Consider the following 21837-nt stretch of genomic DNA (forward strand, 5'->3'; position numbering starts at 1 on the left):
TATGCAAACTATCAGTCGCAATATATTGATTGGATTAATTTTTCCTGACTATAGGTGCTGGGCTCTTGCACTCTTTGGTGGAAATGGTGAGACAGGATTTGAGCAAAATTCTACTTACTCAGTGTTCAGCATTTCTATTACATTGACTGATGAGGGTTATGAACATTTCTATGAGGTAAATAATTAAAATGGAGGGTTTTAAAAATACAGATATCACTTTATGCAAAAATGTAATCAGATGTTTTGTTTGTAGGTGGCTCATACTGTTTTCCAGTATTTAAAAATGTTGCAGAAGCTAGGCCCAGAAAAAAGGTAATACATACTTATTAGAATTAGGCCGGGAGTTAATCCTAGTATGTTTTAGCCCTTAGGCTGCCGGTAGACATGTTTTAGTCCTGCTTTGATCATTTTTCAGGCATTTCCTACTTAATTTCCTATATTGGCTCCATAGTCATATTCTCTACATGTAAATGGCCAGTCTGCTTATTTTTATGCTTCTCTTTTCTTGCTGACAATTCTAATGAGAAATTTTAATATGTTTCATAATTGTAATTTTCTTCCTTCATAGAATTTTTGAAGAGATTCAGAAAATTGAGGACAATGAGTTCCATTACCAAGAGCAGGTACTAGAAGTCAAATTCTTTTTGAAAGTTTTATGTGACCAAGTTGAAACTGGTATGGATATTGTTCCTCTTTTTGGAAGTGTCACTGGAGTTCTAATTTTGCCTCTCTCTGTCATGTGAGTCTCAAGATGGCCTTGAGTCTATCTGAAAGTTAACTCTGTGTTTTTGAGTATACTGAGTAAGAGTGAAGGATTAGGCAGATTGACACATATCATATTGTGTGGTGATCTATGTAGGCATCCATCTGTCTATCCCTTTGATAAACATTCATGGAGAGCTTGGTATGGTACTTAATATTTGGGGAATTCAAATATTTGTAAAGACATTCTACAAGATAATAAGTAGTAATAACCATATATAATGTTAGAAACTGTGCACTCTAGGATTTCTGGGTAAGGAGAGCATTTGTCTTGATTGCAATATGACTAGGGAAAGTTTCATGGATATGATAAATTTGAATTAAGTTCAGGATTAAAAAATGCTTAAGGTTTAGCCCTGGCTGGGAGCATTGTCCAATATGTGGGTTCCATCCCCAGTCAGTGCACATACAAGTAAGAATCAATCAATGAATGCTTGAATGGGTAGAGCAGCAAATCGATGCTACTCTCTCTCTCTCTTGCTCTCCCTCCATCCCCTTCTCTCCCCCTCTCTCCGTCTCCCTTTCTCTCTCTAAAATCAATCAAAATTAAAAAAAAAAAAGGATAAGGTTTGGATGCATTCTAAGCAATAGGAAGCACATCAGTGGGGAACTCTGGGATAATGTGAAAAAGTGAATGATCCTACGTGTCTGTGGCACAGGGTATATGAAAGAAAGGTATATGTAAGGCTGAAAGGTAAGGAATTTAGAACAGGGTTTTTAAAAAAAACACTTTTGTGCCTTGGGTTCCTTTTGAAATCTGTTTAATCCTATGCCTCCTTCCTCAGAATAATAGTTCATCCCTCCAACTTTTTAAACTCTCAGAAAAAGCAGTCCAGTGGTCACTGGTATATCCCTTACCTGGATTCACCAATTGCTAATATTTTGCCATATTTTATTTTTTTCTCTTTCTCTCTTTATGTATGTGTGGATGTATGTGCATTTTTTCCTCAAAACATTTGAGATTTAATTATAGATATTACTGTACTTTGCCCCTACGTTTTAAAGCATGCATCTACTACAAACAAATGTATTCTCTTGCATAATCTGACCAAAATTGTCACACTCAGGCAATTTAACATTGTAACAGTATTGGCACAGCCGGCATGGCTCAGTGGTTGAGCATTGACCTATGAAACAGGAGGTCACGGTTTGATTTCTGGTCAGGACACATGCCTGGGTTGCAGGCTTGATCCCCGTGGGGGGCATGCAGAGGCAGCCGATCAGTGATTCTCATCATTTATGTTTCTATCTCTCTACCTTTCCCTTCCTCTCTGAAATCAATTAAAAAATATATATATATATATATATATTTTTTTTTAAATATATTTTATTGATTTTTTACAGAGAGGAAGGGAGAGGGACAGAGAGCCAGAAACATCGATGAGAGAGAAATCATCGACCAGCTGCCTCCTGCACACCCCCCACCAGGGATGTGCCCACAGCCAATGTACATGCCCTTGACCGGAATCGAACCTGGGACCCTTCAGTCCGCAGACCGACGCTCTATCCATTGAGCCAAACCGGTTTCGGCTAAAAAATATATTTTTAAAAAAGAAACAATACTATTAATTACACAGTTCATAGAATAGTGTTTCTAGGTACATAAAGTAAAATACAGTAGTTCCAAAGAAATATTGAAATAAAGTACTTTAAAAATATCATATTTTTATTAATACAGTGAATAAGAAGGTTTAGTGGTAGGTCTAATAAGTATTACAGTTTTTAAGTAGCAATGAGTGTGATATTTTAAAATACCTGCAACAATTACATTGTGATTTCTATTGGTTATAGTCATAGATGCTACTAACACTATTGTGGTTTGTTGCCATATTCATAATTGAATAAAAATCCTAAATTAGAGATTAGTGAAAATAAATATATAATTCATTTTTAGCCATATTCTTGTATTACCACCCCCTCCTGAATTTGTACACTGATATCTTGTGGGAGGTGTCAATGGACCCTAGAGTAAGACCAGTTTGTAGAGCATCCTTTTTTTTAAAATTATTACTGATTTGAGAGAGAGAGATTTGTTGTCCCACTTATTTATGCATTCATTGGTTGATTCTTATATGTGCCCTGACTGGGGCTCGAACTCACAACCTTGGTGTATTGAGACGACACTCCAACCAACTGAGTACCTAGCCAGTGTTCATAGAGCATCTTGAAAACTACCTTTTTGGATCATTACTAAAGATGATTCCCTGAATATCTACTCTAAGTAGAGAAAACTTAAGTACTTGAGGACAAGGTAACAAAAACTGTGAGCTTCCAGTTGCTATTGATTCCTATGTAATCTGATCTATATACTTAAAGTCACTTGAAATTGAAATAAAAATCTTATTCTGTGAAAACAGAAAGACTGCTGTGACTTGTTTTGGCCATTAGGGTCCTGTAGACACTCCTCCCTGTAAATAGATTGATATGAATAGAACCCACAAATCTTACTATTTACCTTACCAAGAATGATTTTATTCAGTGTCCTTATCAGCTATGGTGGCAACATGTGGGGTAGAACTGTGGCAGAAAGGAGTGGGAACAAGAATTGTGGACTAAAACTATAAGTGATACCTAAATTCCTTTTTTGGGGGATCTGCTTTTTAGCATTGGTTGAGTGAGTGACATTTTCCTTCTGTCCCTTCAGTTCCTTCTTAGCAAGGCATTTCAAGATTTTTTACTGACATCTCCTCATTTTGTAGCTCATTGCTTTCACCTTTAGCAATATTCATGAATACTTTGATTTTAAAACCCAATCAGTGCAAAGTCAGAACAAATCAGAAAGGTCCATATATGTGTGAACTGCTAAATTAACTCAAGTAGCTCAGCTTATTTTGGTGTTTATATATTTCCTTTTTTTAAAAAATTGAAATGTCTCCTCTTCAGACTTTTTACTAGTTTTCATCAAGAAAGGTAAATAGGAATTCCCTTTTCAAACTATTCAAACCTTTATTTTTTAAATTAAGAAATTAAAATTTTTTTTTAAATTTTACATAGGAACTTGGACTCAATATATATTATAAATCAACTAGGTGAACTCAAGAAAAGCTGTTTAAGTGCTTTCTGTAGGCAGAAAAACAGGAACAATATAACAGTAATGGAAGACAATGAGACTTTGTATTAGGTGAAAAAATTAGAGGGTAGACAATAAGTATTGGAGAAGATATAGAGAAATTGGAACCTTCATACATTGTTGGTGGGAATGTAATAAAATGGTATACTACTTTGGAAAACTGTTTGGCAGTTCCTTAAAAAGTTAAACATAGAGTTACCATATAAGCTAGCAATTCCACACCTAGATAGATATACACCCAGGAGAATTGAAAACATGTTTACACAAAAACTCGTACACAGCTGTTTAGAGCAGCATTATTCATGGTAGCCCCAAGAGGAAGCAACCCAAATGCCCATCAGTGAATGAATGGTTAAACAAAAGTAGACAACCCATGCTGTGGAATATTACCCAGCTATTAAATAGGAATGAGCCCAGCCGGCGTGGCTTAGTGGTTGAGTGTCAACCCATGAACCAGAAGGTCATGGGTTTGATTCCTAGTCAGGGCACATGCCTGAATTGTGGACACAGTCCCTAGTAGGGGCGTGCAGGAGGCAGCCGATCGATGTTCTCAGTGATGTTTCTATCTCTCTATCGTCCCTTCTTCTCTCTCTAAAATAAATTTAAAAAACTTTTTTAAAGGGAATAAATTATTCATTTCATGCTACAACATGGATGAACCTTGAAAACATCATGCTAAATGAAAGGAACCAGACAGAACAAGTCACATATTATATGAATCAGTTTATATGAAATATCCAGAATAGATAAATCCATAAAGACAGAAAACAGATTGATGGTGGCCAGTGGCTGAAGGTGTAGGTAATGAGAAGCAACTGCTTAATGGGTTGGGGAGTTTCCTTTTGACGTGATGAAAATATTCTGGAACTAGATAGTGGTTATGGTTGCACAATTTAGTGAATATGGTAAAAATCATTGAATTGTACACTTTATTTTTATATGTAATTATATACTTAAGAAGTGAATTTTATGGTATCCTACCTAATAATAGACAAATATGCAAATTGACCAACTTCCGACACACCCAAGCCACACCCACCATCCAATCAGAGCGAGTATGCAAATTAACCCAACCAAGATGGCTACAGCCACAGAGAGCAAGGTTTCCTAGGTAACAGAGGAAGCCAAGCTTTCCGCCTGCCCATGCCAGGCCTAAGCCTCCACTCAAGCTACAAAGTTTCAATCATAGAAGGTAAACAAATTCAAACAAATGGCAGCAGAATGGAGCTTGAGAGAGCAGGCCAGGGTTGCCTGCCGGCAACAGGGGAAGCAAAACTTTTAGCACACCCTGTCCGGGCCCACCCGCTTAAGGCAACAAAGTTTCAATTATAACCCCAACAGAAATGGCTGCCAGCCGCGGAGGGAGCCCCAGGCTTGGCTCCGCTCCAGGCTACAAAGTTTCAATTGTAGAAGGAAAATAAATTCCAGATACCAGGGCCTCTGCTTGGGTTACCATGGGGCGTGGCTGGCCTGCAAACCACCACAGGCCCCTCGCTCAGGCCGCCCCACGCCCCAAGGGAAACCCCACCCTGATCAGGGACACCCTTCAGGGCAAACCAGCTGGCCCCCACCCCTGTACCAGGCCTCTATCCTATCTAATAAAAGAGTAATATGCAGATTGATCATCACTGCAACACACAAGATGGCTGCCCCCATGTGGTCAAAGATCCTGCCCCCATGTGGACTTAAGATGGCCAGCAGAGGGAAGGCAGTTGAGAAGGACCTGGCCTGCAAGGGAAGGCAGTTGAGAAGGACCAGGCCTGCAAGGGAGGGCAGTTGGAGGTGATCAACCCTGCAGGAGAGGGCAGTTAGGAGTGACCAGGCCGGCAGAGGAGGGAAATTGGGGGCAAACAGGCTGGCAGAGGAGTGGTTAGGGGATGATCAGACTGGCAGGCAGAAGCGGTTAGGGGCAATCAGGAAGGCAGGCAGGCAAGCAGTTGGGAGCCAGCAATCCTGGATTGTGAGAGGGGTGTCCGACAGCAGTCCTGGATTGTGAGAGGGGTGTCTGAGGCAGTCGGAAATCCCTCAAGGGGTCCCAGATTGGAGAGGGTACAGGCTGGGCTGAGGGCAACCCCCCTCCGTGCACGAATTTCGTGCACCGGGCCTCTAGTGTGAATTATATCTTAAAAAAAATTAAAGGATAGCATTTAAGTGTTCTTCCTAGTACCTTCTTCATTGCCTTGGCACCAAACATCTGCTTTTAGCTAGGATCCTTAGTGTGTTCTCATAGGAAATATTTTAAATTACTCAGTTTTTAGTGTACAGATTAGAGCAGTTAACTTATAAATAAACTAGTGGCCCGGTGCACAAATTTGTGCACATTGAAAGGAAATTAATTAGAAGAAATATTTTAATATCGCTATTTGCCCTTTCTCTATAATAGAAGTGTCAACCAAATTCACGATTGACAATGATGGATCGAAACACACACGTGCAATCGGCACCAGCAAGAGCTTTATATGTATCGTGCAAGTGCGAGTCAACTTAGCCTTTTATATATATAGAATAAACTTGCTTAATTAGACCTGCTTTCTGATGTAGCTAAACTTTTTCCAGCCCAGTGAAGCACCCCAACTTCTCTTTCAGGTAATTGTCAGCAACACAGCAGTAAATATCAACACAAAGCAGATTATTATTTTTTTATTTTTTTTAAGTATATTTTATTGACTTTATAGAGAGAGGAAGGGAGAGAGATAGAGAGTTAGAAACATCGATCAGCTGCCTCCTGCACACCTCCCACTGGGGATGTGCCCGCAACCAAGGTACATGCCCTTGACCGGAATCGAACCTGGGACTTTTCAGTCCGCAGGCCGACGCTCTATCCACTGAGCCAAACCGGTCAGGGCATGAAGCAGATTATTATTGTAGATCACACAGGGAGAACAAAGGGTAAAATACTTAACTGCAGCAGTGTTTGACTATATTCTGTGCAATGAGAAAACCTGAAGTCATTTTCAAGGTCCACCATTTCTTACTTCTTTTCAGTTGGGTCAAGTTTCTAAGCTTTGTAAATCTCCGTTTTCCAGCTAATGAAAGAAAGTCTCCTATCTACCTACTCCAGGACTTCTGTGAGGATCAAATGAGATGAGGCATGGGGAAAACACTTCACAGACATTTGGTTAAAGTGTGAAATGTTTCCACCTGTGTTCCTGGGCTGAAGAAACTGCAAGGAGGCTAGTCGCTAGGGAGAGGAAACCAGGCGTTGCTACGTGACATCATTACCTGGAACTCACAGCAACCGTTTCTGGGCTGGGCTTTGGGCTGCATTTTGCACCATGGGTTCTAGGCAGCATGGGCTGCGATTTGGTGGGGTGTCTAACCGGGGTGGTGGTGGGGCCTGTGTCCCACTTGGGGGAAGCTGAGTGTTGGTTTGCTGGTGCCAGGTCTGTGGTGCTGGCCAGTGTGCGTCACAACAGCTCCTGTGTTGAGCGTCTGCCCCCTGGTGGTCAGTGCGTGTCATAGAGACCGGTCAGACAGTAGGAGGTACACAGCATATTAGCCTTTTATATATGTAGATGGCTAGTAAAAATAACTGATAAAAAAATTAAAACAGGAGGAGGAGGAGTCATTTTAAACAATAATAGCACTTTAGTTACTTATTTACTTATTGATTCAGAAATGTTTCCTGAAGTATATGGGTGGGTGAGGCTAATAATGAATCTTTCTCTTTTTTCTTATTCTATTTTTTCCTTATTCTGTTTTTATGTGATATTCCTATGGCCTCTAATTTGATGTATGCTAGTCTCATTTTTCCTCCAGGGATGCAGTAACCTTCACTTCTTTTCTGTCTTCCATTAGCTGTGAGAACAACCCATATTGTCTAGTAAAGGACTGGGTGGTGTGGTGTTTTGGAAAGAGTGTTCATTACTATGTTAGGAGGTCTGAGTTCTAGTTTCTAAACTGCCTGTCACTTTTTCACTGTGTGACTTTAGGCAAATCACCTAATCAATCTGAATATATGTCCTCATTATAAAATGTGGGAATGGAACCACTTGATTTCACTTGGTTCAAGATTCTGTGCTAAATTGAAATAATATGCTGATTAATACAACTTTTTAAAAAATATATATTTTATTGATTTTTTACAGAGAGGAAGGGAGAGGGATAGAGAGCTAGAAACATCGATGAGAGAGAATCATCGACCAGCTGCCTCCTGCACATCCCCCACCAGGGATGTGCCCGCAGCCAATGTACATGCCCCTGACCGGAATCGAACCTGGGACCTTTCAGTCCGCAGACCGACGCTCCATCCATTGAGCCAAACCGGTTTCGGCTAATACAACTTTTTATATAGACTTACCTAATCACACATTTTGATTTCTATTAATTTGGCTCATGGTTACAAATAGCTTTTATTTTATTATTTTAAAAAAATATTTTTATTGATTTCAGAGGGGAAGGGAGAGGGAGAGAGAGAAACATCAATGATGAGAGAGAATCGTGGATGGGCTGCCTCCTGCACACCCCCTACTGTGGATGGAGTCCGCAACCCAGGGATGTGCCCTGACCGGGAATTGAACCAGCAACCTCCTGGTTCCTGGGTCGACGTTCAACCACTGAGCCATGCCGGCTGGGCTACAAATAGCTTTTAGGTGATAAGTGCTGCAGTGATAAAATGATGAAGATCCTGTCTTTAGGGACCTCACTGCATTGTGGGGCACTTGACATATAAACAACCCATATTGTGATTTTACAGTTCAGTCTTGTGATTGTTCTCATGAAGAGGCTGTGACATCATTAGAGCCTGGTGTGTGGGAGGGTTCAGGAAAGGCGTTTGGAGGTGTGTTAAGCTCCTTAAGGTAGTAGTAGCTCTGGTTATTTTGGAATTCTGACCATCAGTTTCCTAAGCTGCAGTTATGTTTGGGTCTATCAGTTCAGAAGCTTTGATGCATCCTTTTTAAAAAAAAAAGAGAAAAAAGTATTTGTGCCAAATTAAGAATAATAATGGGGAGTTTCTGGTGTGAAATAATTTTACCTCTTTTCAGACAGATCCTGTTGAATATGTGGAAAACATGTGCGAAAACATGCAGCTGTACCCTCTGCAGGACTTTCTCACTGGAGATCAGCTTCTTTTTGAATATAAGCCAGAAGTAAGGAGGTTTCCATTTCTAACACTTAACATTTAGAGAAAGAAGGTTGAGAAAGTGCAGAAAAGTACTTAAGAACCGTGGGAATGGAGAAAACTTAATTGTATTTAGTCGTGTCTTGGTTGTTTAAATAGAAGAAATTTCAATAGTTTTGTGGATAATTTTCCATGATACTTGTATATGATTATGTTTTAACAAAAGAAAACAAAGTCCTTTTCTTAGGTACTATTTTCACCATTTTTTCAAGTATTGAAACATCTACTTAAATAGTTAAAGTGATTCCTAAAAATTATGTGCTTTGGTTGCTAAGCATACTTAGAGAGTTGTTTAGCCTAACCCTTTAATTCAGTTGGAGACACTGCACAATTAAATTTTAATCATTTTGAAAATATTTACAAGAAAAATAGAGTCACTGAATTAAAAATATATATGATTTATAGATAACACTACATACACATAAAGTTGGTCAGGAATGTTCCTCCACTGTTCCTGGGAAACAAGTAATTTTGTTTCTTATAGAGTAACAGTTCTCACAGGGGTGATTTTGCCCCCAGGGGATATTTGTCCATATCCAGAAACAGTTCAGTTGTCATACTGGGGTTGCTCTTGGCATCTAGTGGATAGAATCCAGAGATATGGCTAAATATCCTACAGTGCTGAAAACAGCACCCCACAACAAAAAATATCTGTTCCAAGATGTTAATAATGCCAAGCTTGAGAAACTTTGATGTAAGGTAAAACATAACTACTCATTTTAAAGAGGGTAGGGAAAGGGAAAGGAAAAAGCAGCAACCATACCTTCTCGTCACCTCCCCAGGATGGTTGTGCCCAACAGTCCAAATGCTTTTTTCTGAACTACCATTTGTCATTTTTTCCTCAAAGAAATGATATTTAAATGGTAGGTAGCATTTCAAAACTAACCCATAAAATCTTGTTTTAGTCCTTGTCACAGCTTGAAGATGATTGAAGTAGGCCCGACATTGGGATTGTTTTTACTGTTTCTTGGGTGTGAGATGGCAGTTAAGAGTATATAGTCTTTGGAATCATGTACAAACTTTTTGTCACTTCTAGCTGCATTCTGTACAGATTACATAATCTTTAACCTGAGCAAATTATCTTTAACCTCTGAAGCTATGTTACTTTCTATAAAATTGGTGTACCTTAGGATTGTTTTTAGGATTAAAGGAAATAGCATATGTTAAGCATTATCTCACACATAGTAAAAACTTGGTGATAACTATTTTTACTGGTAATACTGTTTCTATATATGACTGGAGATGAGTACTGCTTATATACCATTATCTAGAAACATTTTAAACAACTAATAGTCTAATGAAGTTTTATAAATTAGGGTGTTCATGGACTATAAACATTTTCATTTACATTGAGATCTTGGGGTGTTTAACATAACATAATGTGGTTCTACCTTTTTAACAGAGATGTATAGGTTACAGTTGTTAATGTGTCTCCTCCCCCATTCCCATCTCTTATTAGGTCATTGCTGAAGCCCTTAATCAGTTAGTTCCTCAAAAAGCAAATCTTGTTCTGCTGTCTGGTGCTAATGAGGGAAAATGTGACCTCAAGGAGAAATGGTTTGGAACTCAGTATAGTATGGAAGGTAAAATATTTTGAATAATTGTCCTACATAATTAAGGTGTATCTGACTAACCTGGGAATTTTTATTTCTTAATAATTTGACTGATACCTGGCTGGAGTGGTTCAGATGGTTGGAGTGTCATCCTGTGCATGGAAAGGTTGCTGGTTGGACTCCTGGTCAGGACATATACCTAGGTTTCAGGTTCAATCCCTAGTCGGGGCACATATGGAAGGCAACTGATTGATGGTCTCGCTCTCTCACTTTGGTATCTCTCTCTCTCTGCCACCCTCCCTCCCTCTTCCATCCTTTCTAAGCATGTCCTCAAGTGAGGATTTTAAAAATAAAATAAAAAGATAATAATTTGTCTGATAGTTCCTGTAGGGAAAAAGTATATGTATTTTTAGATTACTTTGAAATGAAAATTACTTATACTTCTATGCAGGAAATTATTTACTGCTATGATTATATCTATATTGATTAGATAGTAAAAAAATCCTGTTGTCTTGATAGTTAGGGGGCAGTTTTGAATATGTTTTAGAAAAGTACATCTCAACTTCTTCAGTGTGCATGTGTACCACCTGGAGATCTTATTAAAATACTAGAAGCCCGGTGCACGAAATTCGTGCATGGAGGGGTTTTGTCCCTCAGCCCAGCCTGTACCCTCTCCAATCTGGGAGCCCTGGAGGGATGTCCGACTGCCCGTTTAGGCCCAATCTGGCCCTAAACGGGCAGTCGGACATCCCTCTCACAATCCAGGATTGCTGGCTCCCAACTGCTTGCCTGCCTGCCTTCCTGATTGCCCCTAACTGCTTCTGCCTGCCAGCCTGATCACCCCCTAACCACTCCGCTGCCAGCCTGGTTGATGCTTAACTGCTCCCCTGCCAGCCTGTTTGCCCCCAACTTCCCTCCTCTGCCGGCCTGGCCACCCCTAACTGCCCTCTCCTGCAGGGTTGATCACCTCCAACTGCCCTCCCTTGCAGGCCTGGTCCCTCTCAACTTCCCTCCCTTGCAGGCCGGGTGCCTCCCAACTGCCCTCCCCTGCTGGCCATCTTGTGGTGGCCATCTTAAGTCCACATGGGGGCAGGATCTTTGACCACATGGGGGCAGCCATCCTATGTGTTGGAGTGATGGTCAATCTGCATATTATTCTTTTATTAGATAGGATAGAGGCCTGGTGCATGGGTGGGTGCCAGCTGGTTTGCCCTGAAGAGTGTCCCGGATCAGGTGGAGGTTCCCTTGGGGCGTGGGGCGACCTGAGCAAGGGGCCTGTGGTGGTTTGCAGGCCGGCCACACCCCCTGGCAACCCAAGCGGAGGCCCTGGTATCTGGAATTTATTTTCCTTCTATAATTGAAACTTTGTAGCCTGGAGCAGAGCCAAGCCTGCTGCTCCCTCCGCGGCCGGCAGCCATTTCCGTTGCAGTTAATTCACCTTCTATAATTGAAACTTTGTAGCCTTAAGCGGGTGGGCCTGGCCAGGGTGTGCGGAAAGCTTTGCTTCCCCTGTTGCCGCTGGCAACCCTGGCCTGCTCTCTCAAGCTCCATTCTGCCGCCATTTCTGTTTGAATTTGTTTACCTTCTATAATTGAAACTTTGTAGCTTGAGTGGAGGCTTAGGCCTGCAAGGGCAGGCGGAAACCTTGCTCTCTGTGGCTGTAGCCATCTTGGTTGGGTTAATTTGCATACTTGCTCTGATTGGCTTGTGGGTGTGTCGAAGGTATAGTCAATTTGCATATTACCTTTTTATTAGGTAGGATAGATTCTGATTTAGTAGCTCTGGGGTGGGGCCTGAGATTCTGCAATTCTAACAAGCTCCCAGGTAATACCAATGCAGCAGAGACCACACTGAGTAGCAAGAGTCTAGAATGCCTAGATATGTCAATCACAGGTTTCCGAAGAAAGGAGAATTGATTTGTGAAAGCCAGTTGTTGATTGGTTTGTTATTGAGAGAATTCTAAAAAATTGCATTGTTTATTGGATCAGTTTGTTTTTCCATTTCTACAGATGTTGAAAACTCTTGGGCTGAACTGTGGAAGAGTAATTTTGAATTAAATCCAGATCTTCATCTTCCAGCTGAAAACAAATACATAGGTCAGTAAAACAGCTATCATTATACATAATCCATCCATGTTCTCATAAAATATCATCTGTATAGAACAGTATGTTTTACAAAGAACCATTAGATTCATATTTGAGTTTCCAGTAATACTCTGGGATGGGCATTACTGTTTTCTTACTTTTTTGAATGAGAAAACTGAAGCTCAAAAAAGCAAAGCAACTTGTCCAAGACTATTCAGTTGGTGAATGGAGGAAACAGGACTTTAACATAGATTTGGGGAATCTCTGAAGTATTTGTTTTTGCTTTATCATAGCTGATCCTTTCATTCAGTCTATGTAGGAATTACCATTATCTCATAGTGTTTTTCAAACTACAGATTGCAACCCATTAGAGAGTTGTGAAATCAGTATAATGGGTTGTGATGTCAGTGTAATCATTGTGAAAGCATTTAGAAAATCAATTAGAATGGAAAATACTAAAAATGTTTAATTGCATAAAGAAAGAATATTATTTTAAGAATATTTGTTTCAGATTTCACAAAGAAAAGTTACTTAGCATTCTGAAACCAATTATGGATTGCTAGGAACCCTGCTAATATATCTGAATGAGTTATTACTCTTTTCTTTTGTTAGCCTCGGACTTCATGTTGAAAGCTTTTGATTCTCCTGAGACAGAATACCCTGTTAAAATTGTGAACACTCCACAAGGTTGCCTGTGGTATAAGAAAGACAACAAATTCAAAATCCCCAAAGGTAAAATTTTCCATCCCTTAAAGGAGTGAAATAAGTGTTACAAATCTTTCTTCACTTTGTAGCAAATGTTTTTCTTATGTCTATTATCTTCCTCCCTTTTTCCTTCCCCTTCCATTTGAATACCTTTTCTAGGCGTATCTGTCAGATCAATACTGTGTTCCTGTGCTATCACAAAAATCCTGAAGACACTACAGATTCTAGGAAATAAAGATTCAAACCTAACATGAAATTGTTTTTCAGATATTTTACTTTCAGTTTAATGAAAGCACAGCCAGGTTTTTTTCTTAGGGAATAGGTACTTTTGAACATTGTTTGGAGTGTTGTCTAGTACACCAAAGGTTGTGGGTTTGATTCCCGGTCAGGGCACATGCCCAGTTTGTGGGTTCAGTCCCCAGTTGGGGCACACACAGGAGGCAACTGCTTGATGTTTCTTTCTCCCCTTCCCTCTCTCTCTAAAATGAACAAAAACATATCCTCAGGCGAGGATTTTTTAAAAATTAAGAATACACTGAAGGAAATTATTCTTAGACACCGTAGCCTCATCCAGCATTACAAATGTGAAATATTCTCTGTATATCTATCTCCCTCTACTGTTTTGTTTTTCTGAATAGAGGAATCATAGTATACAGTTAAACAGACTCTAAAATCCTTTTCTTCAACAGCAGGGGTCCTCAAACTTTTTAAACAGGGGGCCAGTTCACTGTCCCTCAGACCGTTGGAGGGCCGGACTATAGTTTAAAAAAAACTATGAACAAATTCCTATGCACACTGCACATATCTTATTTTGAAGTAAAAAAACAAAACGGCAAAAACACCCGCATGTGGCCCGCGAACCGTAGTCTGAGGATGCCTGTTCAACAGGGTAGCCCAAAGTGTGTTGCTTTTTTTTCTGTTCCTGTGCATAGCATAGGAAATTACTGAAGCAACCTGGGATTAAAGACTGGGTGTTCTTGTTTTCTTGAACAGCTTATGAGAGTTTCTTAAAAAATGTTCTTAACATTTATTCAGCTTCCTTGGAAAGGCCCTGTTGTAACTTTGTGAACATTGGGATTTTTCCCTTAATGTTATTGACATGTATACCTCTGTAAATATTTTCCCTGACTAATGCTATTGATAAATATGAGTATTCATAGATCTCTCTGTATATCTGTCTATATACCTGATCTTCCGGTAGATTAAAATGTGCCTTTTGGTCATTATTTGGAATGGTAAATATTACTTTTTAAAGAACCTCTAAGGATAAAAATGTAATAAGGATTTAAGGATTAGTAGCTTATTTCAGAATTTTTAAAAAGCATGATTTGGGGCATAAATAGCAGATACATAAAATATTTGAGTCCTCTATTCTTTATTTTCTTATCTATAATCTTTTTTCTTTCAGCATATATACGTTTCCATCTGATCTCACCTTTGATTCAGAAGTCTGCAGCAAAGTAAGCAATTGACCTCTTTTCTAGAAAAAATACTTGTTATTGAAAGTTATTTTGTTTCATTCTGAATCATTCTATCATTTTCTCTATCAGTACCTGGGCTATGCTTTGATTATGTATTTTTTCTGTGCCCAAAACAAATTATTTGTATCTATACTAAACATTGAACTGGAACTGTGGCTGCTGCATTTCCAGTGCTCATTTGTGAAACAGGCTGATGGTGTAGGCTCATCATAGACTTAGTGGATTGAGGTAGCTCCTTAGAGATTAGTTTGGGTTAGCTTCCAGTCTATAATGAAGACTAGTGGGTCTGTTGATCCTATATTTAGAGACTGCCAGAGAACCTGATTATGTATGCTTTGTTCTTAGCAAATTACTTATATACTAGAGGCCCGGTGCATGAAATTTGTGCACGGGGGGAGTTAGGGGGTGTCCCTCAGCCCAGCCTGCACCCTCTCCAATCTGGGACATCCCTCTCACAATCCAGGACTGCTGGCTCCCAACCGCTCGCCTGCCTTCCTGATTGCCGCTAACCGCTTCTGCCTGCCAGCCTGATCACTCCCTAACCACTCCCCTGCCAGCCTGATTGATGCCTAACTGCTCCCCTGCCGGCCCGATTGCCCCTAACTGCCCTCCCCTGCCAGCCTGGTCACCCTTAACTGCCCTCCCCTGCCAGCCTGGTCGCCCCCAACTGCCCTCCCCTGCTGGTCCCGTCACCCCTAACTGCCCTCCACTGCAGGCCTTGTCCCCCACAACTGCCCTCCCCTGCAGGCCTGGTTGCTCCCAACTGCCCTCCCCTGCAGGCCTTGTCCCTCCCACTGCCCTCCTCTGTAGGCCTGGTCCCCCGTAACTGCCCTCCCCTGCTGGCCTGGTCATCCATAACTGCCCTCCCCCTGCTGGCCTGATCGCCCAGAACTGCCCTCCCCTGCCGGCCATCTTGTGGTGGCCATCTTTGACCACACAGGGTCGGCCATCTTGTATGTTTGAGTGATGGTCAATTTGCATATTACCTCTTTATTATATAGGATTTATGTAAATAGCTGCATTGTAGGAAGTCAGAGAGCTTAAAATATTCCTGAAACAGCCCTAACTGGTTTGGCTCAGTGGATAGAGCGTCGGCCTGCGGACTCAGGGTCCCAGGTTCGATTCCAGTCAAGGGCAAGTACCTTGGTTGCAGGCACATACCCAGTAGGGAGTGTGCAGGAGGCAGCTGATCGATGTTTCTCTCTCATCGATGTTTCTAACTATCACTCTCCCTTCCTCTCTGTAAAAAATCAATAAAATATATTTTTTAAAAAATATTCCTGAAACATAGGAGGTGCTCAGGAAATTATATTGTGTTTCTTAATTAAAATCCAACCTTAAAATGACAACCAGCACTAACATTTATTAATATCCACTTTAAAAAAAGACATTACCTTCATCCTTTCCCCTCAGATTTTTAATTTGTCAATCAGGAGAGCTAGGCCTCAGGAATAGTCAGAGCCTTTAGGCTAGTTGCCTTTGATGCCTTTTACACTTACCTCACTCTGCAGCATTAATATGACTGTTTCTATATGTGCATGAGATGAAAAGATTGGGAAGCACTCTGAAGGTAGTTGTTCTATAATGCTCCTGTGAAACTGAGTCCTGGGTAAGCAGTATTTACCTTGAGCTCAATAGTATATACTTTTTTACATTCTGGAGAAAGTGAGTTAACATCTTTGTAAAAGTGAAGTTTCTTATTCTAAATCAAAGCATATATTTTCATGTCTATTTCTTGCCAATTAACAATGATGTTTGCATTTTATATTCTCAGTGTGGTCCTCTTTGATATCTTTGTTAATATCCTCACCCATAACCTTGCGGAACCAGCTTATGAAGCAGATGTGGCACAGCTGGAGTATAAGCTGGTAGCTGGAGAACATGGTTTAATTATTCGAGTGAAAGGATTCAACCACAAACTACCTGTAAGTGCAAGTGCTGTTTTCCTCATAGAGAACTTTACAATTTCATATTTATATTTGTTGCCCCATAGCACCAAGCATAGAGGCTTGTGCATGGAGTGCTATACATAGAAAGAAATATTTATTAATTAGATAATGTTTATTATCATGTTTTCTTAGCTGGTGACAGCTATTTTAACTTTGGCCACACATAAGAGCAACAGATATTCATTAATTAGTAACAATGCATGCAACACTGACTGGCAAATGACACATTGCCTGACATAGAGTAGAAGTCAGATGTTTGTATTCTTTCTTCCTCTTATACTCTATCTCATTCTTTCAAGTATGTGTATTTTGTTTCTTAGTTCTAAGTTTATGAGCCTTTTAGAAACAGGATCCTGTATCCTATCAGTAGTTTGTCTTTTGGTAAGGAATGTGTTCCAGTGTCACTTTGTCTAAAACTTCATAAGCAGAAGAAATAATAATGGGGTGCTAGCTAAGAGAATTAGATCATTAAATACCAGGAAAGTAATATAATGTACCCAACAACAAATTTTATATCTTGATTTCTCAGGTAGAAATCAATATAAAATAAGATATAAAACCATATATTAAGGTTTGGGGAACTTGGCTCACACAAAAAATATCTGGCAGAGGTTAGATCTGTGCGAAGAGGTGATAGCATCCATATCTTAGCAACAGTGCTAATGAATAATATAGTTCTCTTTATACCTTCATCCCTGTCAGTCTCCTCAGAGAACAAATATTGGTCTTAGGAGGATATACCATGGAATATTTTACTTTTGTCAACTTTCAAAGGCCTACCTATAATGTAGCTTAAGATCCAAACAGAAGACAGCTTTTCAAAATACAGACCATAGAAAAGTATTTGAGGGTCTTCATTTTATGAAGCTTACCTAGCTTTAATATTAAAACCTGAGATAGAATATAAATATATAAAACTCAAGACCAGTTTTACCTGTAAAATGTAGATGCAAACTTTAAAAAATTTGACAATTAAAAAAAAAGTAACAAAAAGAGTATGTCACTATGACCAAGTGCTAGGAATGCAAAAGGTTGGTTCAGTATTAGGAAGTTGATGAATAAATAACAGTTCGAATGAGAAGCACGACAGGCAGACTTCAGAATTTTGTGGGTTTGGTTCTAGACCCCCACAATAAAGCGAGTTCTGCAATGGCTACTACATTAAAGTGAAAAAAATAAAAGAAATAAAATAAAAACACTTTGAAAAGTAAAAATATTTTTCTTTACATATAATATGGTTGTATTCTTAGAAAGCCTAAGATGCTACTAAAATTATAAAAATAACTTGTGATGTGGCTTGTCTCAAGATCAGTATATCCAAATCAGTGGCTCTTTTTTCTATAGTAGCAATAACTACTTAGAAATGGATGGAAATATTTATAATGAAAAAAAAAAAAAAAAACCTAGGAAGAAATAAGAAAAATGCAGAACTAGTCTAAAGAAAACTAAATCTTTTTTGTTGTTGTTAATCCTCACCTGAGAATATTTTTTCTATTGATTTTTTTTTTTTGTTCTTTTTTTCTTTTTAATCCTCACCTGAGGAGTTAGGACATTTTTTCCATTGATTTTTAGAGCGTGGGAAGAGGGAGGGGGACAGAAGGGGAGAGAGAGGAGGAGGTGAGAGAGAGAAACACCGATTAGTTGCCTCCCGCTTATGTCCCATGGGCCAAGGATCAAGCCTGCAACTGAGGAACATTCCCTTGACTGGGAATCGAACCCACAACTCTGTGGTCTGTGGGTTGATGCTCTAACCATTGAGCACCAGCCAGGGCTCTTGATTGTTTTTCTTTTTTTAATCCTCACCTAAGGATATTTTTCCATTGATTTTTAGAGAGAATGAAAGGGAGGGGTGGAGAGAGCGAGCGAGAAAAATATCGATGTGAGAGACATCAATTGGTTGCCTCCCACACATGTCCCTACTGGGGCTTGGGATCAAACCAGCAACCCAGGTTTGTGCCCTTGACAGGAATTGAACCCTTGACCCTTTTGTCCGTGGGCCAACACTCTAACCTCTGAGCACACCAGCTAGGGATATAGATCTTACTGAAGCATATAAAAAAATATTTTAAGGGAGAGAATTAGCATGTTTCTGCATAAGACACCTTGATAGAAAGTTGTCATTACTTGAAAATTAATATGGCCGAAACCGGTTTGGCTCAGTGGATAGAGCGTCGGCCTGCAGACTCAAGGGTCCCAGGTTCGATTCCGGTCAAGGGCATGTACCTTGGTTACGGGCACATCCCCAGTAGGGGGTGTGCAAGAGGCAGCGGATCGATGTTTCTCTCTCATCGATGTTTCTAACTCTCTATCCTCTCTCTTCCTCTCTGTAAAAAATCAATAAAATATATATTTTTTAAAAAATTAATATGTAATACTAGAGGCCCAGTGCATGAAATTCGTGCATGGGGGGGATGTCCCCTCAGCTCAGCCTGCACCCTCTCCAATCCGGGACTCCTCAGATATCCCTCTCTCACAATCCTGGACCGCTGGCTCCTAATCGCTCACCTGCCTGCCTGCCTGGTTGTCCCCTAACTGCCCCCCCTGCCAGCCAGGTCGCCCCTAACTGCCCCCCCTGCCGGCCTGGTCGCCCCCAATTGCCCCCCCACCCCCCCGTGCCAGCCTAATTGCCCCCAACTGCTCCCCCTGCCGGCCTGGTCACCCCTCATGGCTCCCCCCCGCCGGCCTGGTCGCCCCACGTAGCCTGCTTATTCAGTCCCTCACTAACTCCCCTGCCGGCCTGGCCATAGGCAGCCATCTTGTGAGGGTGTGATGGTCAATTTGCATATTACCTCTTTATTATATAGGATGCAATTACTCCTAATTAAAGTCCCATTTGGGGGGGGGCACTTGGGTTATGGATAAAATTATTTTCAAATTCATATGGAAGAAAAAAATGTTTAAGAATACCCATGAAAATTATAAAAATAGAAGAATCATTGCTCCAAATTTGACGGTTATTGAGGATTTTAGCCCCTGGAAATTCTTTGAGTCATCAGTACTTCTCTAATGTCTCCCACAATGCCTATTACCATTTGGGTCCCTGGTAAAAACCAATGGAAATCATCCCCACCATCCAAAAAAACATAGTGGATTTCCATGCTTCTCCACTTAAAGTGCTTCTTTCTTTTCTTTTTAGCTACTGTTTCAGCTCATTATTGACTACTTAGCGGAGTTTAATTCCACACCAGCTGTCTTTACAATGATAACAGAGCAGTTGAAGAAGACCTACTTTAACATCCTCATCAAGCCTGAGACTCTGGCCAAGTGGGTACACATGGGATCAGCTTTTATTTTGAAGGCCTGAAAGTATTTGCGTTCCAAGGGGTCAGTTGTGGGAGCTGAGGCTATAGTTTTACTGCTAATTTTCAGACTTGTTCGAATTGTGCTGTGGTTTAAGAAATCAGGCCATGGGATTATAGGATTTCTAAACCCAGCTAAAGTAGCTATCTGTGAGTAGGACTGAAAGTAGCCCACTATACTTAATTAGAGGCTGAAGGTAAAAGGGATGGTTTTTCCCAAGTATGTAAGTAAATAACAGTTAAAGAAGTTATGGCTTTGTTGTAGCTTAGAAATAATTGCCTGTTGGTGATATTTTTGTGTTGGGTGCTGGGATGAGTAGCTGAGATAAATTGCTTAACATATCATTTATCTATCTAGCAATTGCAGCTATCCAGAATTCAGCCAAAGTTACAGAAAAGAGCTAAAAGACTTCTGTACAGTCTGTGTACTAATGCTTAAACCCTCTGCTAATAAGCAGCCCCCTTCGGCCTTCCTTCAGAGCCTGTAGCCTATAGGGTACCTTTGTGTGAATCAGGAGGAATACCCTCTTGGGGTACCCTCTGTCAGCTTGTGGAGCCTTTATGGGAGGGAAAAAATTCCCCTCTGAGCATGCCCAGTCCTTTGTGCACATGGTTTGCAAGCCCCCACTTTACCTCTTTGCTGTGCATCTGCAAATGGTAAACAGCACAATAGAGGTTCTGCTTTTGATAGTAATAATGAGCCTGTAAATAACCAAAATTCAAAAGCAAGGGAAGTAGTTAAGAGTCAGACAGGTAATAACTAATAATCTGATTATTAAAACTAATAACCAAATATAAGTTGGAAAGGAGAGTGTCTGGAACTGTTGAAATGTTGAGAAAACAGCCCTGTGTGTGCAATTACTCCTGAATGCTACTTTATCAAAATGTGGTAAAGTAATAATAATACCTTTTTACTGAAGATTCATTATTTTATGTGCTAGACCTAACAACTTTGTATATTTATTTCTCACCAAAACACCATTATTATTTTTCTTGTTTTATAAATGAAGAAATTGAGTCACAGGTGACTTGCTGAAGTTAAACAGCTTAGTGTGGGGTCAGGGTCAGTCTGAATTTGTCCTAAAGCTACTACCTGTATTATATTGTCACTTCAGTAATAGATATCTACAAAGGTGACTTCTGGTAATTAGTAAAATGTGAGATTTTAAATCAAAATAGTAATAATTTTAAATTGGTATGCAACTCATCTGGCAACTTATGTGAAACTAGAGGCCCGGTGCACGAAATTCGTGCACGGAGGGGGGTTGTCCCTCAGCCCAGCCTGTACCCTCTCCAATATGGGACCCCTTGAGGGATGTCCGACTGCCCGCTGGGATCGGGCCTAAACGGGCAGTCAGACATCCCTCTCACAATCCAGGACTGCTGGCTCCCAACTGCTTGCCTGCCTGCCTTCCTGATTGCCCCTAACCGCTTCTGCCTGCCAGCCTGATCACCCCCTAAACCACTCCTCTGCCAGCCTGTTTGCCCCCAACTTCCCTCCTCCGCCGGCCTGGTCACCCCTAACTGCCCTCTCCTGCAGGGTTGATCACCTCCAACTGCCCTCCCTTGCAGGCTTGGTCCCTCTCAACTGCCCTCCCTTGCAGGCCAGGTGCCTCCCAACTGCCCTCCCCTGCTGGCCATCTTGTGGTGGCCATCTTGTGTCCACATGGGGGCAGGATCTTTGACCACATGGGGGCAGCTATATTGTGTGTTGCAGTGATGATCAATCTGCATATTACTCTTTTATTAGATAGGATAGAGGCCTGGTACAGGGGTGGGGGCCAGCTGGTTTGCCCTGAAGGGCGTCCCAGA

The 21837-nt window shown here is 40.6% G+C and overlaps 1 protein-coding gene across 1 annotated transcript in view; it reads left to right on the plus strand.

Moving 5' to 3' along the window:
- The window catches only part of NRDC (nardilysin convertase), a 79959-nt gene that overhangs the window by 49989 nt on the left and 8133 nt on the right, over positions 1-21837 (plus strand). Inside the window, exons 12-21 of the mRNA XM_028142168.2 lie at positions 55-175; positions 254-312; positions 569-623; positions 8818-8922; positions 10414-10537; positions 12517-12603; positions 13204-13323; positions 14705-14756; positions 16552-16702; positions 19863-19990. Coding sequence (XP_027997969.1) covers positions 55-175; positions 254-312; positions 569-623; positions 8818-8922; positions 10414-10537; positions 12517-12603; positions 13204-13323; positions 14705-14756; positions 16552-16702; positions 19863-19990 — 1002 coding nt within the window. The remainder of the gene's footprint in view (positions 1-54; positions 176-253; positions 313-568; positions 624-8817; positions 8923-10413; positions 10538-12516; positions 12604-13203; positions 13324-14704; positions 14757-16551; positions 16703-19862; positions 19991-21837) is intronic.

The sequence above is a fragment of the Eptesicus fuscus genome, chromosome 9 (genome assembly GCF_027574615.1).
Source record: "Eptesicus fuscus isolate TK198812 chromosome 9, DD_ASM_mEF_20220401, whole genome shotgun sequence".
Classification (NCBI taxonomy): Eukaryota; Metazoa; Chordata; class Mammalia; order Chiroptera; family Vespertilionidae; genus Eptesicus; species Eptesicus fuscus.